The sequence below is a fragment of the Oncorhynchus masou genome, chromosome 1, assembly GCF_036934945.1.
Source record: "Oncorhynchus masou masou isolate Uvic2021 chromosome 1, UVic_Omas_1.1, whole genome shotgun sequence".
Taxonomy (NCBI): Eukaryota; Metazoa; Chordata; class Actinopteri; order Salmoniformes; family Salmonidae; genus Oncorhynchus; species Oncorhynchus masou.
The window spans coordinates 53,374,594-53,390,650 of NC_088212.1; the positions used below are offsets into that span (position 1 = coordinate 53,374,594).

At 41.9% G+C, this 16,057-nt stretch overlaps 1 protein-coding gene across 2 annotated transcripts in view; it reads right to left on the bottom strand.

Moving 5' to 3' along the window:
* Nucleotides 1-619: 619 nt before the first annotated feature.
* The window catches only part of lrp4 (low density lipoprotein receptor-related protein 4), a 221,155-nt gene continuing 205,717 nt past the window's right edge, over nt 620-16,057 (bottom strand). For both annotated transcript variants that reach the window (XM_064974743.1, XM_064974734.1), the window contains exons 36-38: nt 13,918-14,005; nt 12,539-12,680; nt 620-4,727 (exon numbers count right to left, since the gene is read on the bottom strand). In XM_064974743.1, coding sequence (XP_064830815.1) covers nt 4,386-4,727; nt 12,539-12,680; nt 13,918-14,005 — 572 coding nt within the window. In that variant the 3' untranslated portion in view covers nt 620-4,385. The remainder of the gene's footprint in view (nt 4,728-12,538; nt 12,681-13,917; nt 14,006-16,057) is intronic.

Sequence of the window (16,057 nt, forward strand, 5' to 3'; positions counted from 1 at the left end):
TTCATTTGTGGAGCACATGTCACACGCTCAATGCACATGTGAAGGTTGTTGGTGCTTGCTTTGGTGTACAAATCATTTGACCGCCCTAATTTGAGATTATTCCCTTTTATTTATGAAAATCTGAAACTGCCTTTTATTATTTATGATTTATTTCAGAAATGTGTGCTTAATTAAATTGATTTATATTATAGTGTTTCTGTTCCCCCCAAAAACAAAAATGCATTTTCCAGAAGCCTATGTATTGCCTACCTAAAACATCCATTAATACATTTCAAGTCCTTCAAAATAGAAACTACATATCCTAATGTCAGAAAGTATAATATAAACAAGATATAGGCTATTATGGGTGGGGTAGGCTAAATAATTATAACCGAATAGGCATAAAACACTGTCAATTAATAATCATATCAATGGATGGAATCAGTGAATGAATGGCTGCAGCAACCATTACACGATCTGACAAGCTACATAACAGATGAGGCCTAATAGAGACAAACCACCAATTATGTTGTTCAAACGACAGTTACGCTTTTTTTCTTTTTATCCTTGGGTTTCAGGGCTTCCGTAAGTTCTGCAGAGAGGAAGATCCATTGCTTCAAACTTGTGAGACAACAAGAAAATTGTGTCACGCAGTTTATATTAAAAGATAGCAAAGGGGTAATTCACTACATCACACAACACAGCTTGTTAGTACTGCAGGAAATTCATTTAGTATTTTTCATATTTACACATTAAGTGACAACCAAACAAAGAAATCATAAATATCTCTTTTAGTTAACTTTACAACAGTTATATGTGACCATTATTAAATAACTGGCAGCAACCCTATCATTTACAATGTTTGGAAACACAGTGGTTAAATAATCCAGCAAAACAAAAATGTTCTTCTCCAGTGAGTAATATTAATACAAGTAAAAACAATAATGAAATCCCTTTGTACAAAATACTCTCTATACAACAAAATCAACACAATATATTTGACAATTTGTCTGCTTAAAATGCATGGTAAAATCTGTACAGCTTAGAAACCTTCGCTGAGTGGGTGGGATTCTGTGTGTTAGCGTAGTTAATGATTGAAGCATTGGTCAGATTGATGTGTCTGTGATCCAAACATCAGAGACCTCAGGTAAAATAGCTGCCAAGACCTTCTCTCATTGGCATCAGTGCTGTGGAATTCCTGTCTAGCAGCAAATCAGCATGTTGCTGAACTTGAAGTTACTTCAAGATACATGGTTTTGAGAACTCAAACTGATATCTGTCCAGAGCAATGCTCTATTTCCCACCCTATGCATTTCCATGACAGATTGTACAGTACAAAACAATGTTAATCTAAGGGCTAAATTCAATCCGTAATGTTGAAGATCCGCACTACAGCGCGATTGAAATGTAAAGGCAATGTTCCCAAGTTCGTGGAGACTGCATTCACGGTAAACGCTGCATATGTAATATATATTGTTTTTATTTGAATAATATGGATGGTTCCGTAAATTACCAGTGGTATATTCTTTGTCTAAGGTAACACCTCTGTGATATATGGTTCATGGTAATCTCATATACTGTACGGTGCATTCGAAAAGTATTCAGACCCCTTGAATTTTTCCACATTTTTATGTTACAGCCTTATTCTAAAATAGATTCAATATTCCCCCCCCCTCAATCTACACACAATACCCAACAACGACAACACTAAAACAGTTTGACATTTTTGCAAATGTATAAAAAAACAACCTGAAATATCACATTTACATAAGTATTCAGACCCTTTAATCAGTACATTGTTGAAGCGCTTTTGGCAGTCTTCTTGTGTATGACGCTACAAGCTTGGCACACCTGCATTTGGGTAGTTTATCCTATTCTTCTCTGCAGATCCTCTCAAGCTCTGTCAGGATGGATGGGGAGCGTTGCTGCACAGCTATTTTCAGGTCTCTCCAGAGATGTTCGATTAGGTTCAAGTCCGGGCTCTGGCTTGGCCACTCAAGGACATTGAGACTTGTTCCAAAGCCACTCCTGCGTTGTTTTGGCTTTGTGCTTAGGGTCGTTGTCCTGTTGTAAGGTGAACCTTTCCCTCGATCCAGTCTAGTATCTCAGTCCCTGCCGCTAAAAAACATCCCCACAGCATGATGCTGCCACCACCTTGCTTCACCGTAAGGATGGTGCCAGGTTTCCTCCAGACGTGATGCTTGGCATTCAGGCCAAAGAGTTCAATCTTGGTTTCATCAGACCGGAGAATCTTTGTTTCTCATGGTCTGAGAGTCTTTACGTGCCTTTTGGCAATCTCCAAGAGGGATGTCATGTGCCTTTTACTGAGGAGTGGCTTCCCTCTGGCCACTTCCATAAAGGCCTGATTGGTTGAGTGCTTCAGAGATGGTTGTCCTTCTGGAAGGTTCTCCCATCTCCACAGAGAAACTCTGGAGCTCTGTCAGAGTGACCATTGTGTTCTTGTTCACCTCCCTGACCAAGGCCCTTCTCCCCCAATTGCTCAGTTTGGCCGGGCGGCCAGCTCTGGGAAGAGTCTTGGTGGTTCCAAACTTCTTCCATTTAAGAATGGAGGCCACTGTGTTCTTTGGAACCTTCTTCAGATCTGTGCCTCGACACAATCCTGTGTCTGAGCTCTATGGACAATTCCTCCGACCTCATGGCATGGTTTTTGCTCTGACATGGACTGTCAACTTTGGGACATTATAAAGACAGGTGTGTGCCTTTCCAAATAATGTCCAATCAGTTGAATTTACCGCAGGTGGACTCCAATCAAGTTGTAGAAACATCTCAAGGATGATCAATGGAAACAGGATGCACCTGAGCTCAATTTTGAGTCTTATTGCAAAGGGTCTGAATACTTATGTAAATAAGGCATCTGTTTTACATTTTGTATAAAATGTGTAAACATTTCTAAAAAACTGTTTTCTCTTTGTCATTATGGGGTATTGTGTGGAGGTTGATGGGGGAAAAAAACATATTTAATCAATTTCAGAATAAGGCCGTAAAGTAACAATGTGGAGAAGTCAATAAGTCTGAATACTTTTCGAATGCACTGTATGTGCATTGTATATTTCACAGAGGGCAACCTTGTCAAATGACATAATACACTGAAGCTTATTCTATAGTTTAGACTAGAACAGTGGGCACTAAGTGTACAGTGCTTTACAGGTTCAGAGATGACAGTTATTTGCCTTAATCAGGACAGCTAAAAGAATGTCAAGCACATTTTACAAACTCCAAGAAATTTCAAACTGAGGAAAAAAAAAAAATGTTTGGCACTTATACTTCATCGAGAATGCTATTCCACGAGGACCAGAAATGGTTTACTTGCAGTTTACTTTAGATTTTTAAAATGAATGGATTTCAACGATTGTTAATGCAGTTTCCAGTACCAGTCTAGAGTTCCCATTTCCAGTACCAATCTAGAGTACCAGTTTCCAGGACCTGTCTAGAGTACCAGTTAAGAGAGACCAGATAGATAAGTCCATGGTTGGTTTTAGAAGAGGAGGTAATACAATGTGAAACATGTTTGAAACAGATCGTCCCATTGCTGAGCTCTCCCATAGGTAACTGTCTGTCTGTCTGTCCTTGACGTGGCACATAGCCTATAAAATGTTATTCTAGTATAAATGTAGACGTAGCGAAGCTCCACCCTTTGGCACATAAATATAGAGGTTTGAATGACTGGGTCATACTGTAATACAGATCTACACAACACTCTCAACATTCTTTAAAATCAGCAAAAACCAACTCAAAGAACAAAAAGTTCATAAATAGAGTTCATAAGGACATGGTATATGATGAGTGGCATTATAGAGAGAGCGAGCGGTTTGTTACATAGTCTCCTGCGGGAGTATATCGTTTTTAGCTTTGTCAAAAACTTCACAAAAAATGCAATGTAATATACTAAGCGGCCCTCACCTTGAGGGGTTGCATTCTTTAAAAAGGCTCCATATGTCATTTCTTTTCTCAAAGTGTATTTTTTTGCTTTCTTTTTCCAGCATGCTTGTAAATTGTAATTCAGTCTGTTGCCTGAAGTGGGTAGCGGTGAGTCAGTTTGTGGTTGTGAGAGGGTGGTGGTAAGAGTGCGGATGTGTGTGTGTAGGACGAAGTCCAGCGGGCCGAGGAGATGCCAGATTTGTATGCATGCATAAATGTGTGTGTAGCATGAAGTATGTATGTGACTGTAATGTTTGTATGTACCACCTATCTGTATGAGTGTCAGTTTGTGTATGACTCACTGTGGCCTGAAGCATAAGTACGTATCGTTTACTGTATGCATGTATACTGTATACAGGTGTGTGTGTGTGTGTGTGTGTGTGAGAAAAAGGGTGTGTAGTTGAAGGGATCAGGAGGACTAAGGGTAAAGAGTAGGAGTAGGGAGGCAGTGAAGCAAGAGGCCTCCCCTACACCTCACTCTCGGTGGAGGGTTTGCGTGCGGGGGTCCAGCCGGTGTCGGGCAGGCTGTGTTGGGGGTGGCGTTGGGGTGTGACGGTGACGGGGGTCAGCGTGTTTATGGACGAACACTCTGACGTCTCCTCTTGGAGCAACTGCTCTGTCTCGCCGTCATCCAGCGAGGCGCTGCTGGCTTGCAGGGACACAGTGTCCGTGCGCATGCATGTGTGCAGACCACCACGTGACGGCTTCAGCTGCTTCAGGTCCTCCCAGTACAGCTCCTCGCTGGAGAGGAGACACACTCCTTCCACGATGCGGATCTTCTCCTTGGTGTAGCCACTGTCCCCGCCCCCCTGAGGAAGGAGAAAGAAGACACAGTGGAAGGGTTAGCTGTGTTAGCCTTGTGCACGACGTAGACATCAACCATAATCACACATCTAGGGTCAGATGATCATATCCCTAAAAGCTTGAGGGGATGAAGAATATCTGACCCTACATAAGTAGTTAGTGGAAAACTAATCCTGTATCAGTGGTTAGAGAGCAGCCATTTTGGAACAACTCATCAGAAAACAACTACAAACACTCCAGAGCAGGATGTTGTTGTAAATCTCTACCCATGCACAGTAGTAGTTTCCTTTCAGTGAGATGTCCTCCGGTCTTTCAGTTAGTTTTGTCATCAGTGCTTATGTGTTGAGTGGGGAAACTATGGAATATCAAATGTGTCATCTCTTTACTGCACTTATGGAGAAACAATTTATTCAATTTTTTTGGGCTGGATTTTTTTGTGACTGAAACTGCTCCAGGTAATCAAAAGGTTAGAGTTGGGCTCAGGACTACATATGATAAACAGTGAATTCCCCCAAAATAAGATTGTGTAAAATGTCAGACATACAATACATAAAGCGAAAGGGTTTGCCAAAAACAAAGAACAGACTTTTCAATACCTCATTATTTGATATTATTAGGTCCATCCAAAGCCATAGATAGAGAAAGTGCATTCCAAAAGTATTCACACCCCTCAACTTTTTCCATGTTTAGGGTTATAAGGTGGAATTAAAATATATTAAATTGTCATTGTTTTGTCAACAACCTACACAAAATGTTTGAATTATTTGCATATTATTTATTTTTTAATTCTCCAAACTGTCAAGTTGGTTGCTGATCATTGCTAGTGTTGCCATAGATATTCAAGACTATTTAAGTCAAAACTGTAACTAGGCCACTCAGGAACATTCAATGTTGTGTTGGTAAGCAACTCCAGTGTACACCGGCTTGTGAAAGTGTTCACCCCCTTGGTATTTTTCCCATTTTGTTGCCTTACAACCTGGAATTAAAATAGATTTTTTGGGGGGGTTTGTATCATTTGATTTACACAACATGTATACCACTTCGAAGATGCATTTTTATTTATTTATTTATTGTGAAACAAACAAGAAATAAGACAAAAAAACAGAAAACTTGAGTGTGCATAACTATTTCACCCCCCCCCTCAAAGTCAATACTTTGTAGAGACACATTTTGCAGCAATTACAGCTGCAAGTCTCTTGGGGTATGTCGCTATAAGCTTGGCACATCTAGCCACTGGGATGTTTGCCCATTCTTCAAGGCAAAACTGCTCCAGCTCCTTCAAGTTGGATGGGCTCCGCTGGTGTACAGCAGTTGGATTGAGGTCTGGGCTTTGACTAAGCCATTCCAATATATTTAAATGTTTCCTCTTAAACCACTTGAGTGTTGCTTTAGCAGTATGTTTAGGGTCCTTGTCCTGCTGGAAGGTGATCCTCCGTCCCAGTCAAGCCTAGTGGTTAGAGCGTTGGACTAGTAACCGGAAGGTTGCAAGTTCAAACCCCCGAGCTGACAAGGTACAAATCTGTCGTTCTGCCCCTGAACAGGCAGTTAACCCACTGTTCCTAGGCAGTCATTGAAAATAAGAATTTGTTCTTAACTGACTTGCCTAGTTAAATAAAGGTAAAAAAAACAAAACAAAAAAATCTCTGGAAGACTGAAACAGGTTTTCCTCAAGAATTTCCCTGTATTTAGCGCCATCCATCATTCCTTCAATTCTGACCAGTTTCCCAGTCCCTGCCAATGAAAAACATACCCACAACATGATGCTACCACTACCATGCTTCACTGTGGGGATGGTGTTCTCGGGTTGATGAGAGGTGTTTGGTTTGCGCAAGACATAGCATTTTCCTTGATGGCAAAAAAGCTACATTTTAGTCTAATCTGACCAGAGAACCTTCTCCCATATGTTTGGGGAGTCTCCCACATGCCTTTTGACGAACACCAAACGTCTTTGATTATTTTTTTTCTTTTAGCAATGGCTTTTTTTCTGGCCACCCTTCCACAAAGCCCAGCTCTGTGGAGTGTACGGCATAAAGTGGTCCTGTTGACAGATATTCCAATCTCCACCGTGGAGCTTTGCAGCTCCTTCAGGGTTATCTTTAGGCTCTTTATTGCCTATCTGATTAATGACCTCCTTGCCTGCTCCATGAGTTTTGGTAGGTGGCCGTCTCTTGGCAGGTTTGTTGTGGTGCCAAATTCTTTCCATTTTTTAATAATGGATGTAATGGTTCTCCGTGGGATGATCAAAGTTTCAGATTTTGTTTTTTATAACTCAACCCTGATCTATACTTCTCCACAACTTTGTCCCTGAGCTGTTTGGAGAGCTCCTTGGTCTTCATGGTGCCCCTTGCTTAGTGGTGTTGAAGACTATGGGGTCTTTCAAAACAAGTGTATATATACTGAGATCATGTGACACTTAAATAAAAATCCACTTGTGTGGGCTCTTTGCTTGACATCATGGGGGAATCAAAAGAATTCAGCCAAGACCTCAGGAAAATAAATTGACCTCTACAAGTCTGGTTCATCCAGTTCATCGACGCGGTGGGCCTTTACGGCTGGGACTGCAAGTTTGTGTTCCTTTTTTTTGGGATTCTGCGAGCGCTCGCTGCCTGTACTACAGACACCTGTCGTTGTCATGGGAAAGACTCATTGTTATCGTTTTGTAAAACAATTGATTGCAGTAAAGAGCCAATCTGGATACTAAGGAGACCCTGAGAGAAATCGACGAGTACCAACAGCTTTACGCTATAGAGGAACAACATACTCCTTCATCGAAAGATCCAACCACCTCACAAAATAACTTTAACCCAACAAAAAAAGATAAACAGATTAATCTACAGATATGGACGATATACTTACCATTGCGGTAGAGGCTAGTGCTCTGGCTGGAATCCATGCAACACTGGAACAGTTGTGTGAGGAGGTAGCAGGGCTGAGTGCGGGTTTGGAGTTCAGCCAGAGTGAAATTCTCATGCTCCAAAGAGAAAAAATGACACTCACAGCCAAGGTAAAAATCCACGATTCCAACATGGATTGTCTACTCAGGGAAAACAGGGTGATGAAGGAGTCGCTACGAGACATACAAAGTTGTAGCATTCGTGAAAATATTATTTTTCTCCCGGGGATTCCTGAAGACGCAGCCAATAATCCAGAGGGTGCGATCAGAGAATTCATGCAATCTGCCTTGAAACTTCCCAAAGAGACTGTAAAAAAGGTGGCTTTCCACCGAGTACACAGACTTGGAGCTCAGAGCGACAAGACCAAGGGTCCCCGACTGATCATCGAAAATTTGAACACTACCAACAAAAGTGGCTGATCAAAAGCAGAGGAAGGGAGCTTAAAGGGAGCAAATTCGGTCTCAATGACCAATTTCCAAGGGAGATAAACAAACGCCATAAGAGACTGTATCCGGTACAAAGACAACAAAGGAAGGATGGTAGGTGTGCCTTTATCATTGTGGACAAACTCTTTATAGATGGACAGCTATTCTGAGACAGCTCCATAACACCGTGGCTGTACTAAATTTTACAGAGACTTCAGATTACGAAAAAAAGAAGGTATGGTAACTGTAAAATTATCTGAACATTATCAAGTGGATATGAACACACACATACTCAATTAAATGCTTGCTTACACATAAGGACACACCTGATCACGCTCCTCTCTCACTTTCTCTCTATTGTTGAGAACTCTTTTATAATTTATTGTGTTTATCGTTTGTCTATCTTTTTATGTATTTGTCTACAAGTTTATATATGTTTACAACAAGCAGGAGGAAGATATCAGAATAGGGGAATTGGGGAATAATAACATATTGTATGGAATACATTTGTTCTGTTGTGAAGTAATGCAAGGTCTCTTTCATGATCATGTGAAACGTCAATTGCTATGGAAATGCTGGGATGTGTTTCTCAATTATGTTAAAGGTAATTATGATGCAACTATGATGGTGATACGATATGGATTACAATTATCATCATGCATATCAATATGTTACACACAGACACTCAACCATGCAAATTGGCAGAGTTATTATTTATTTGGACATCACACATTATAGTCTTACTCTTATACAGACATCGTACAAACTCACTATATCACATCCAATATCATACACATCAACCTACTCAGATTTGCTACACACATAATATCTTGTCTCAATTTTCTAACATCTGTGGTATTGGCTCATAGGCAAACAGGCAAGGGAATAAAACAAATATTTCTAGAACCTATTTCTTGAATTCTAAATACCAAACATTTGAAAGCTCTAGTTTTGACCTTCATAATACCTCGAATGGCAGTAACTTTACAAGCACTAATTGTGGTCAATTTGGAAAGAGAATAGTATCTAGTTATTGTTAGGGGTGAAATACGTATAGCCAGTTATAATTGTAATTGTGTAGCAGATTATAAAAAAGAAGATCAGTCTTTACACGGCTAAAAGAAAAGGAATATAACATATACTGTTTACAGGAAACTCACTCTACATCCTTAGATGAAGTTGCGTGGAAAAAGGAATTGGGTGGTGAAATAATTTTCCGTCATGGACAAAGGAACTCAAAGGGTGTGATGATATTAATTAACAAACATTTCGATCTGAATGTGCAAATAGTCAGGAATGATTTGCAAGGAAGGTGGATCATTTTGAATATGAAAGTGGACGAAAAAGAGATTTGACTCATTGAGTATACTACTAGCCAACATCCATCCAGTCTCAACAAGGTAGATGAAATTCGAGCAAGGGTTGCCTTCCAGAGAGACATCTGAGATTGAAACATTTTCAGTTTCATGGAAACATGGCTCTCTCGGGACATGTTGTCAGATTCGGTTCAGCCACCAGGCTTCTCCATGCATCGCGCCGACAGAGATAAACGCCTCTCTGGGAAAAGGAAGGGCGGGTGTGTATGCTTTATGATTAATGACTCATGGTGTAATCATAACAACATACAGGAACTCAAGAGACTTCTGCTCACCCGATCTAGAATTCCTTACAATCAAGTGCCGGCCATTTTACCTACCAAGAATATTCTTGTCAGTTATAGTCACAGCTGTGTACATTCCCCCTCAAGCAGACACCAAGACGGCCATCAAGGAACTTCACTGGACTATATGCCAACTGGAAACCATACTTATCCTGAGGCTGCATTTATTGTTTATTGTGGGCAATACCGTCGACCACTGCTACTCTAACTTCCGCGATGCATACAAAGCCATCCCCCACCCTCCCTTCGGCAAATCCGACCGCAACGCCATCTTGCTCCTTCCGTCTTATAGGAAGAAACTCACAGGATGTACCAGTGACGTGAACCATTCAATGCTGGTCCAACCAATCGGAAGCCACACTTCAAGAATGTTTTGATCATGCAGACTGGAATGTATTCCGGTCAGCCTCAGAGAACAACATCGATCTATACGCTGACTCAGTGAGTGCATTTATAAAGAAGTGCATTGGAGATGTTCTACCATCTGTGACTATTAAAACCTACCTTAACCAGAAACCATGGATGGATGTCTGAATATAAACAGTGTAGCTATTCCCTCCGCAAGGCAGTCAATCAAGCGAAATGCCAGTACAGGGACAAAGTGGAAGCAATTCAATGGCTCAAACATGAGACGTAAAATAAATCCAGCAACGTCACGGACCCAGCGCCACGCTTCTAGACAAACTAAACACCTTCTTTGCCTGTTTTGAGGACAATACAATGCCACTGTCGTGGTCCACTAACAAGGACTGCCCCCCCCCAACAGGTCCACAGACGACGCAATCGCCATCACACTGCCCCATTCCATCTGGGCAAAAGGAATACCTATGTAAGAATGCTGTTCATTGACTACAGTTCAGCATTCAACACCATAGTACCCTCCAAGCTCATTCAATCATCAAGTTTGCAGACGACACTACAGTGGTAGACTTGATTACCAACAACGACGAGAGCCTACAGGGAGGAGGTGAGGGCACTCAGATTGTGGTGTCAGGGAACAGCAGAGGGAGCACCCCCCTATCCACATTGAAGGGACAGCAGTGGAGAAGGTGGAATGTTTTAAGTTCCTCTGCATACACATCACAGACAAACTGAAATGGTCCACTCCCACAGACAATGTGGTGAAGAAGGAGCAACAGCGCCTCTTCAACCTCAGGAGGCTGAAGAAATGTGTCTTGTCACCCAAAACCCTGACAAACTTTTCCAGATGCACAATCGAGAGCATCCGGTCGGGCTGTATCACAGCCTGGTAAGGCAACTGCACCGCACTCAACTGCAAGGCTCTCCAGAGGGTGGTGCGGTCTGCACAACGCATCACCGGTGGAAAACTACCTGCCCTCCATGACACCTACAGCACCCAATGTCACAGAAAGGCCAAAAAGATCAATAAGGACATCAACCACCCGAGCCACTGCCTGTTCACACCGCTATCATCCAGAAGGCGAGGTCAGTACAGGTGAATCAAAGCTGGGCCCGAAAGACTGAAAACAGCTTCTATCTCAAGGCCATCAGACTGTTAAACAGCAATCACTAACTCAAAGCTGGGTACGAGAGACTAAAAACAGCTTCTATCTCAAGGCCATCAGACTGCTAAACAGCAATCACTAACTCAGAACAGGCACTAGCCACATCACAAGTCACTTTATACAATGCACTCTAAATAATGCCACTTTAATAATGTTTACATATCTTACATTACTCATATCACACGTTTATACTGTATTTTATACCATTTACTGCACCTGGCCTATGCCGCTCGGCCATCCATATGCATGTTCTCATTCAGCCCTTTAGATTTGTGTGCATTAGGTCGTTGTTGGGTAATTGTTAGATTACTTGTTAGATATTGCTGCACTGTCGGGAACTAAAAGCACAAGCATTTCGCTAAGCATGCGTATGTGACAAAAAAACTTGATTTGATTGTGTGTATGCCAGTGACACACAATCTCAATGTAATCCATTTTGAATTCAGGCTGTAGCACAACAAATGTGGAAAAAGTCAAGGGGTGTGAGCATTTTCTGAAGGCACTGTTTGTCTCTACATTTTAAAAATCATTAGTAAAGTCAGTCATCAGAAAGAGTCAGTTGTCACACAAGATCAAGCAGAGCAACAATAGTAGACACATGAGAGAGAGAGCATGTACACATGTTAGGTGAAGGTGGGGACAAGAGAAAGATACAAAAGGAGTGGGAGATACAAGAAAAGTGAAAAAGAGAGTGATAAGGTTGATTGATGGAGGAATTCCCCCATGGTGTGTGACTACCTCTGCGCAGGACAAAACAGGTCAAAAGAATAAAGGAGAGAGGCTGTTGTAAGGATGAGAGAGCTGCAGTGAAGGAGAGGGGAAGAGAAGAAAAGAGAGATGAGTGGACGGGTCGGCCACCACTTGTGCCTCTTCATGTTTGGTTATAATAAAACTACTGTAAAGCAATCTATCTACAGCATAGGAGACAAACATTGAAAACTAGTATTTGTCTCAATGGTTACTTCTAGCCATACCTTTTGAAACCCGGTCATAATAGGCAAACAGAATCCCAATGGGATTCACATAAAATGTATCCATTATTCTATTAAAAAATTAGGTACTTTCTTATTCTCATCAAAGTCTGAAGTGAGAGATAAGGCCCAGATTCAGTAAACGTTTGCACCAGTGCAAACGTTGCATGTTATTATATAAGAATAACATACATTTCTGTTTCACCTTCAAATCGTGATTTCACATTTATGCTTTAGACCCTCCAGAAAAATATCTGCTGCAAATGCTTGCACATGAAAAAAGCTAGGCTAGAACTCTGTCGTAATTTTCTTGAAATACTAAATAGGCCTGGGTAGTTACCTCTTTCTTATATCGTAGCTGGTTGTAAATGGGCGGCTTTTGAGAGGTCTCAATCTTGACCTCTTGCGTTGACGTCCTATATGAGGGGTTACTGTAGGTCAGGTTGCTCACCCCGGGGTCAGCAAACTTGGACTTTTTGTGTCTGAGGATAGAAAAATGGGTAAACACATTGTACACACAGTCCACTAGATAAAACCGTCCATGGGGTGGCTATCTAGGTTAGCTCCCACAAATGACAAATGTCACAGGTCTAATATAGCTTCCTCTCTGTGTGATCTTTATCTGCACTGACATGAAACAACAAGTTACATGACAGTAACATTGGCCAAATCTACCTAATCACTTATTTCAGATCTGGGCAGATAAAGGGATGGAGAATAGACATATATAGACTACAGTTCAAAAGTTTGGAGTCACATAGAAATGTCCTTGTTTTTGAAATAAAAATAACATCAAATTGATCAGAAATACAGTGAAGACATTGTTGCTGGAAACGGCATATTATTATGGAATATCTACCTAGGCGTACAGAGGCCCATTATCAGCAACCATCACTCCTGTGTTCCAATGTCACGTTGTGTCAGTCAAGTTTATCATTTTAAAAGGCTAATTGATCATTAGAAAACCCTTTTGGAATTATGTTAGCACAGCTGAAAACTGTTGTTCTAATTATAAAGAAGCAATAAAACGGGCCTTCTTTAGACAAGTTGAGTATCTGGAACATTAGCATTTGTGGGTTCAATTACAGGCTCAAAATGGCCAGAAACAAAGACCTTTCTTCTGAAACTCGTCAGTCTATTCTTGTTCTGAGAAATGAAGGCTATTCCATGTGAGAAATTGCCAAGAAACTGAAGATCTCTTACAACGCTGTGTACTACTCCCTTCACAGAACAGCGTAAACTGGCCCTAACCAGAATAGAAAGAGGAGTGGGAGGCCCCAGTGCACAACTGAGCAAGAGGACAAGTACATTAGAGTGTCTAGTTTGAGCAACAGACATCTCAAGTCCTCAACTGGCAGCTTCATTAAATAGTACCTGAAAAAAAAATAGTCTCAACGTCAACAGTGAAGAGGCGACTCCGGGATGCTGGCCTTCAAGGCAGAGTTGCAAAGAAAATGCAATATCTCAGACTGGCCAATAAAAAGAAAAGATTAAGATGGGCAAAATAACACAGGCACTGGACAAAGGAACTCTGCCTAGAAGGCCAGCATCCCGGAGTTGCCATTTTACTTACTATGACTAATGTATTTGTCTTACCTAGCTACTTTAAGATGAATGTACTAACAATAAATTGCTCTAGATTAGAGCTTCTGATAAATTACTCAAATGTAAATGTCAAATGACAGGAATTTTGAGTATTTAGAGAGGACTTGGTCTTACCTGTAAATAATGAAGGCAGTGATGATTATCAGGATGGCCAGAATGGTCAACGCTCCTCCAATCACATAGCTGATATGAAGCCCCTCCCCTGTGAAAGAAGCGTTGCAGATGAACAAATCAAATTGTATTTGTCACATGCGCCGAATACAACAGGTAGACCTTACTTACAAGCCCTTAACCAACAATGCAATTTTAAGAAAATACCAACAAAAAAAGAGAAGAATAACAAACAATTAAAGAGCAGCAGTAAATATCAATAGTGGGGCTATATACACGGGGTACCAGTACAGAGTCAATGTGCGGAGGCACCGGTGTCAAGGTAATTGAGGTAATATGTCCATGTAGGTAGAGTTATTAAAGTGACTATGCATAGATAATAACAGACAGTAGCAGCAGCATAGAAGGGGGGGGGGTCAATGCAAATAGTCTGGGTAGCCATTTGATTAGCTGTTCAGGAGTCTTATGGCGTGTGGGTAGCAGCTGTTGAGAAGCCTCTTGGACCTAGTCTTGGCGCTCCAGTACGGATTGCCGTGCGGTAGCAGAGAGAACAATCTATGACTAGGGTGGCTGGACTCTTTGGCAATTTTTAGGGACTTCCTCTGACACCTCCTGATATAGAGTTCCTGGATGGCAGGAAGCTTGGCCCCAGTGATGTACTGGGCCATAGGCACTACCCTCTGTAGTGCCTTGCGGTCGGAGGCCGAGCAGTGGCCATACCAGGCAGTGATACAATCCGTCTGGACGCTCTTGATGGTGCAGCTTTATAACCATTTGAGGATCTGAGGACCCATGCCAAATATTTTCAGTCTTCTGAGGGGGAATATGTTTTTTTCATGCCCTCTTCGCGACTGTCTTGGTATGTTTGGACCATGTTAGTTGGTTGGTGATGTGGACAACAAGGAACTTAAAGCTCTCAACCTGCTCCACTAAAGCCTCGCCGATGAGAATGGGGACGTGCTTGGTCCTCCATTTCCTGTCGTCCATGATCATCTCCTTTGTCTTGATCACGTTGAGGGAGAGGTTGTTGTCGGTGATCAGGCCTACCACTGTTGTGTCATCAGAAAACTTAATGATGGTGTTGGAGTCGTGCCTGGCCATGAACAGGGAGTACAGGAGGGGACTGAGCACGCACCCCTGAGGGGCCCCCATGTTGAGGATCAGCGTGGCAGATGTGTTGTTACTTACCCTTACCACTTGGGGGAGGACCGTCAGAAAGTCCAGGATCCAGTTGCAGATGGAGGTGTCTCGTCCCAGGGTCCTTATTTTAGTGATGAGCTTTGAATGCACTATGGTGTTGTACGCTGAGCTGTAGTAAATTAATAGCATTCTCACATAGGTGTTCCTTTTGTCCAGGTGGAAAAGGGCAGTGTGAAGTGTAATAGAGATTGCATCATTTGTGGATCTGTTAGGGCGGTATGCAAATTGGATTTGGTCTAGTGTTTCTGGCATAATGGTGTGGATGTGAGCCATGAACAGCCTTTCAAAGCACTTCATGGCTCAAGACTTGAGTGCTACGGGTTTGTCGGCGTTTAGGCAGGTGACCTTAGTGTTGTTGGGCACAGGGACTATGGTGGTCTGCTTGAAACATGTTATTACAGACTCAGACAGGCAGAGGTTGAAAATGTCAGTGAAGACACTTGCCAGTTGGTTAACGCCTGCTCAAAGCAAACATTCTAGTAATCCTTGTGGCCCAGCGGCCTTGTAATGTTGACCTGTTTAAAGGTCTTTTCTCACATCGGCTGCGGAGAGCGTGATCAAACAGTCGTCCAGAACAGCTGATGCTCTCATGCATGTTTCAGTGTTACTTGCCTCGAAGCGAGCATAGAAGTTATTTAGCTCGTCTGGTAGGCTTTGCTTCCCTTTGTAGTCTGTAATAGATTGCAAGCCCTGCCACATCTGACGAGTGTCGGAGCCTATGTAGTACGATTCGATCTTAGTCCTGTTTGATGGGTCGTCGGAGGGAATAGCGGGATTTCTTATAAGCTTCTGGGTTTCAGTGCCAGTAATACATGGTTTCTGGTTGGGGTATGTACAGTATGCAATTATTGATAAAGCCAGTGACTGATGTGGTGTACTCCTCAATGGCATTGGAAGAATCCCAGAACCTATTCCAGTCTGTTCTAGCAAAACAGTCCTGTAG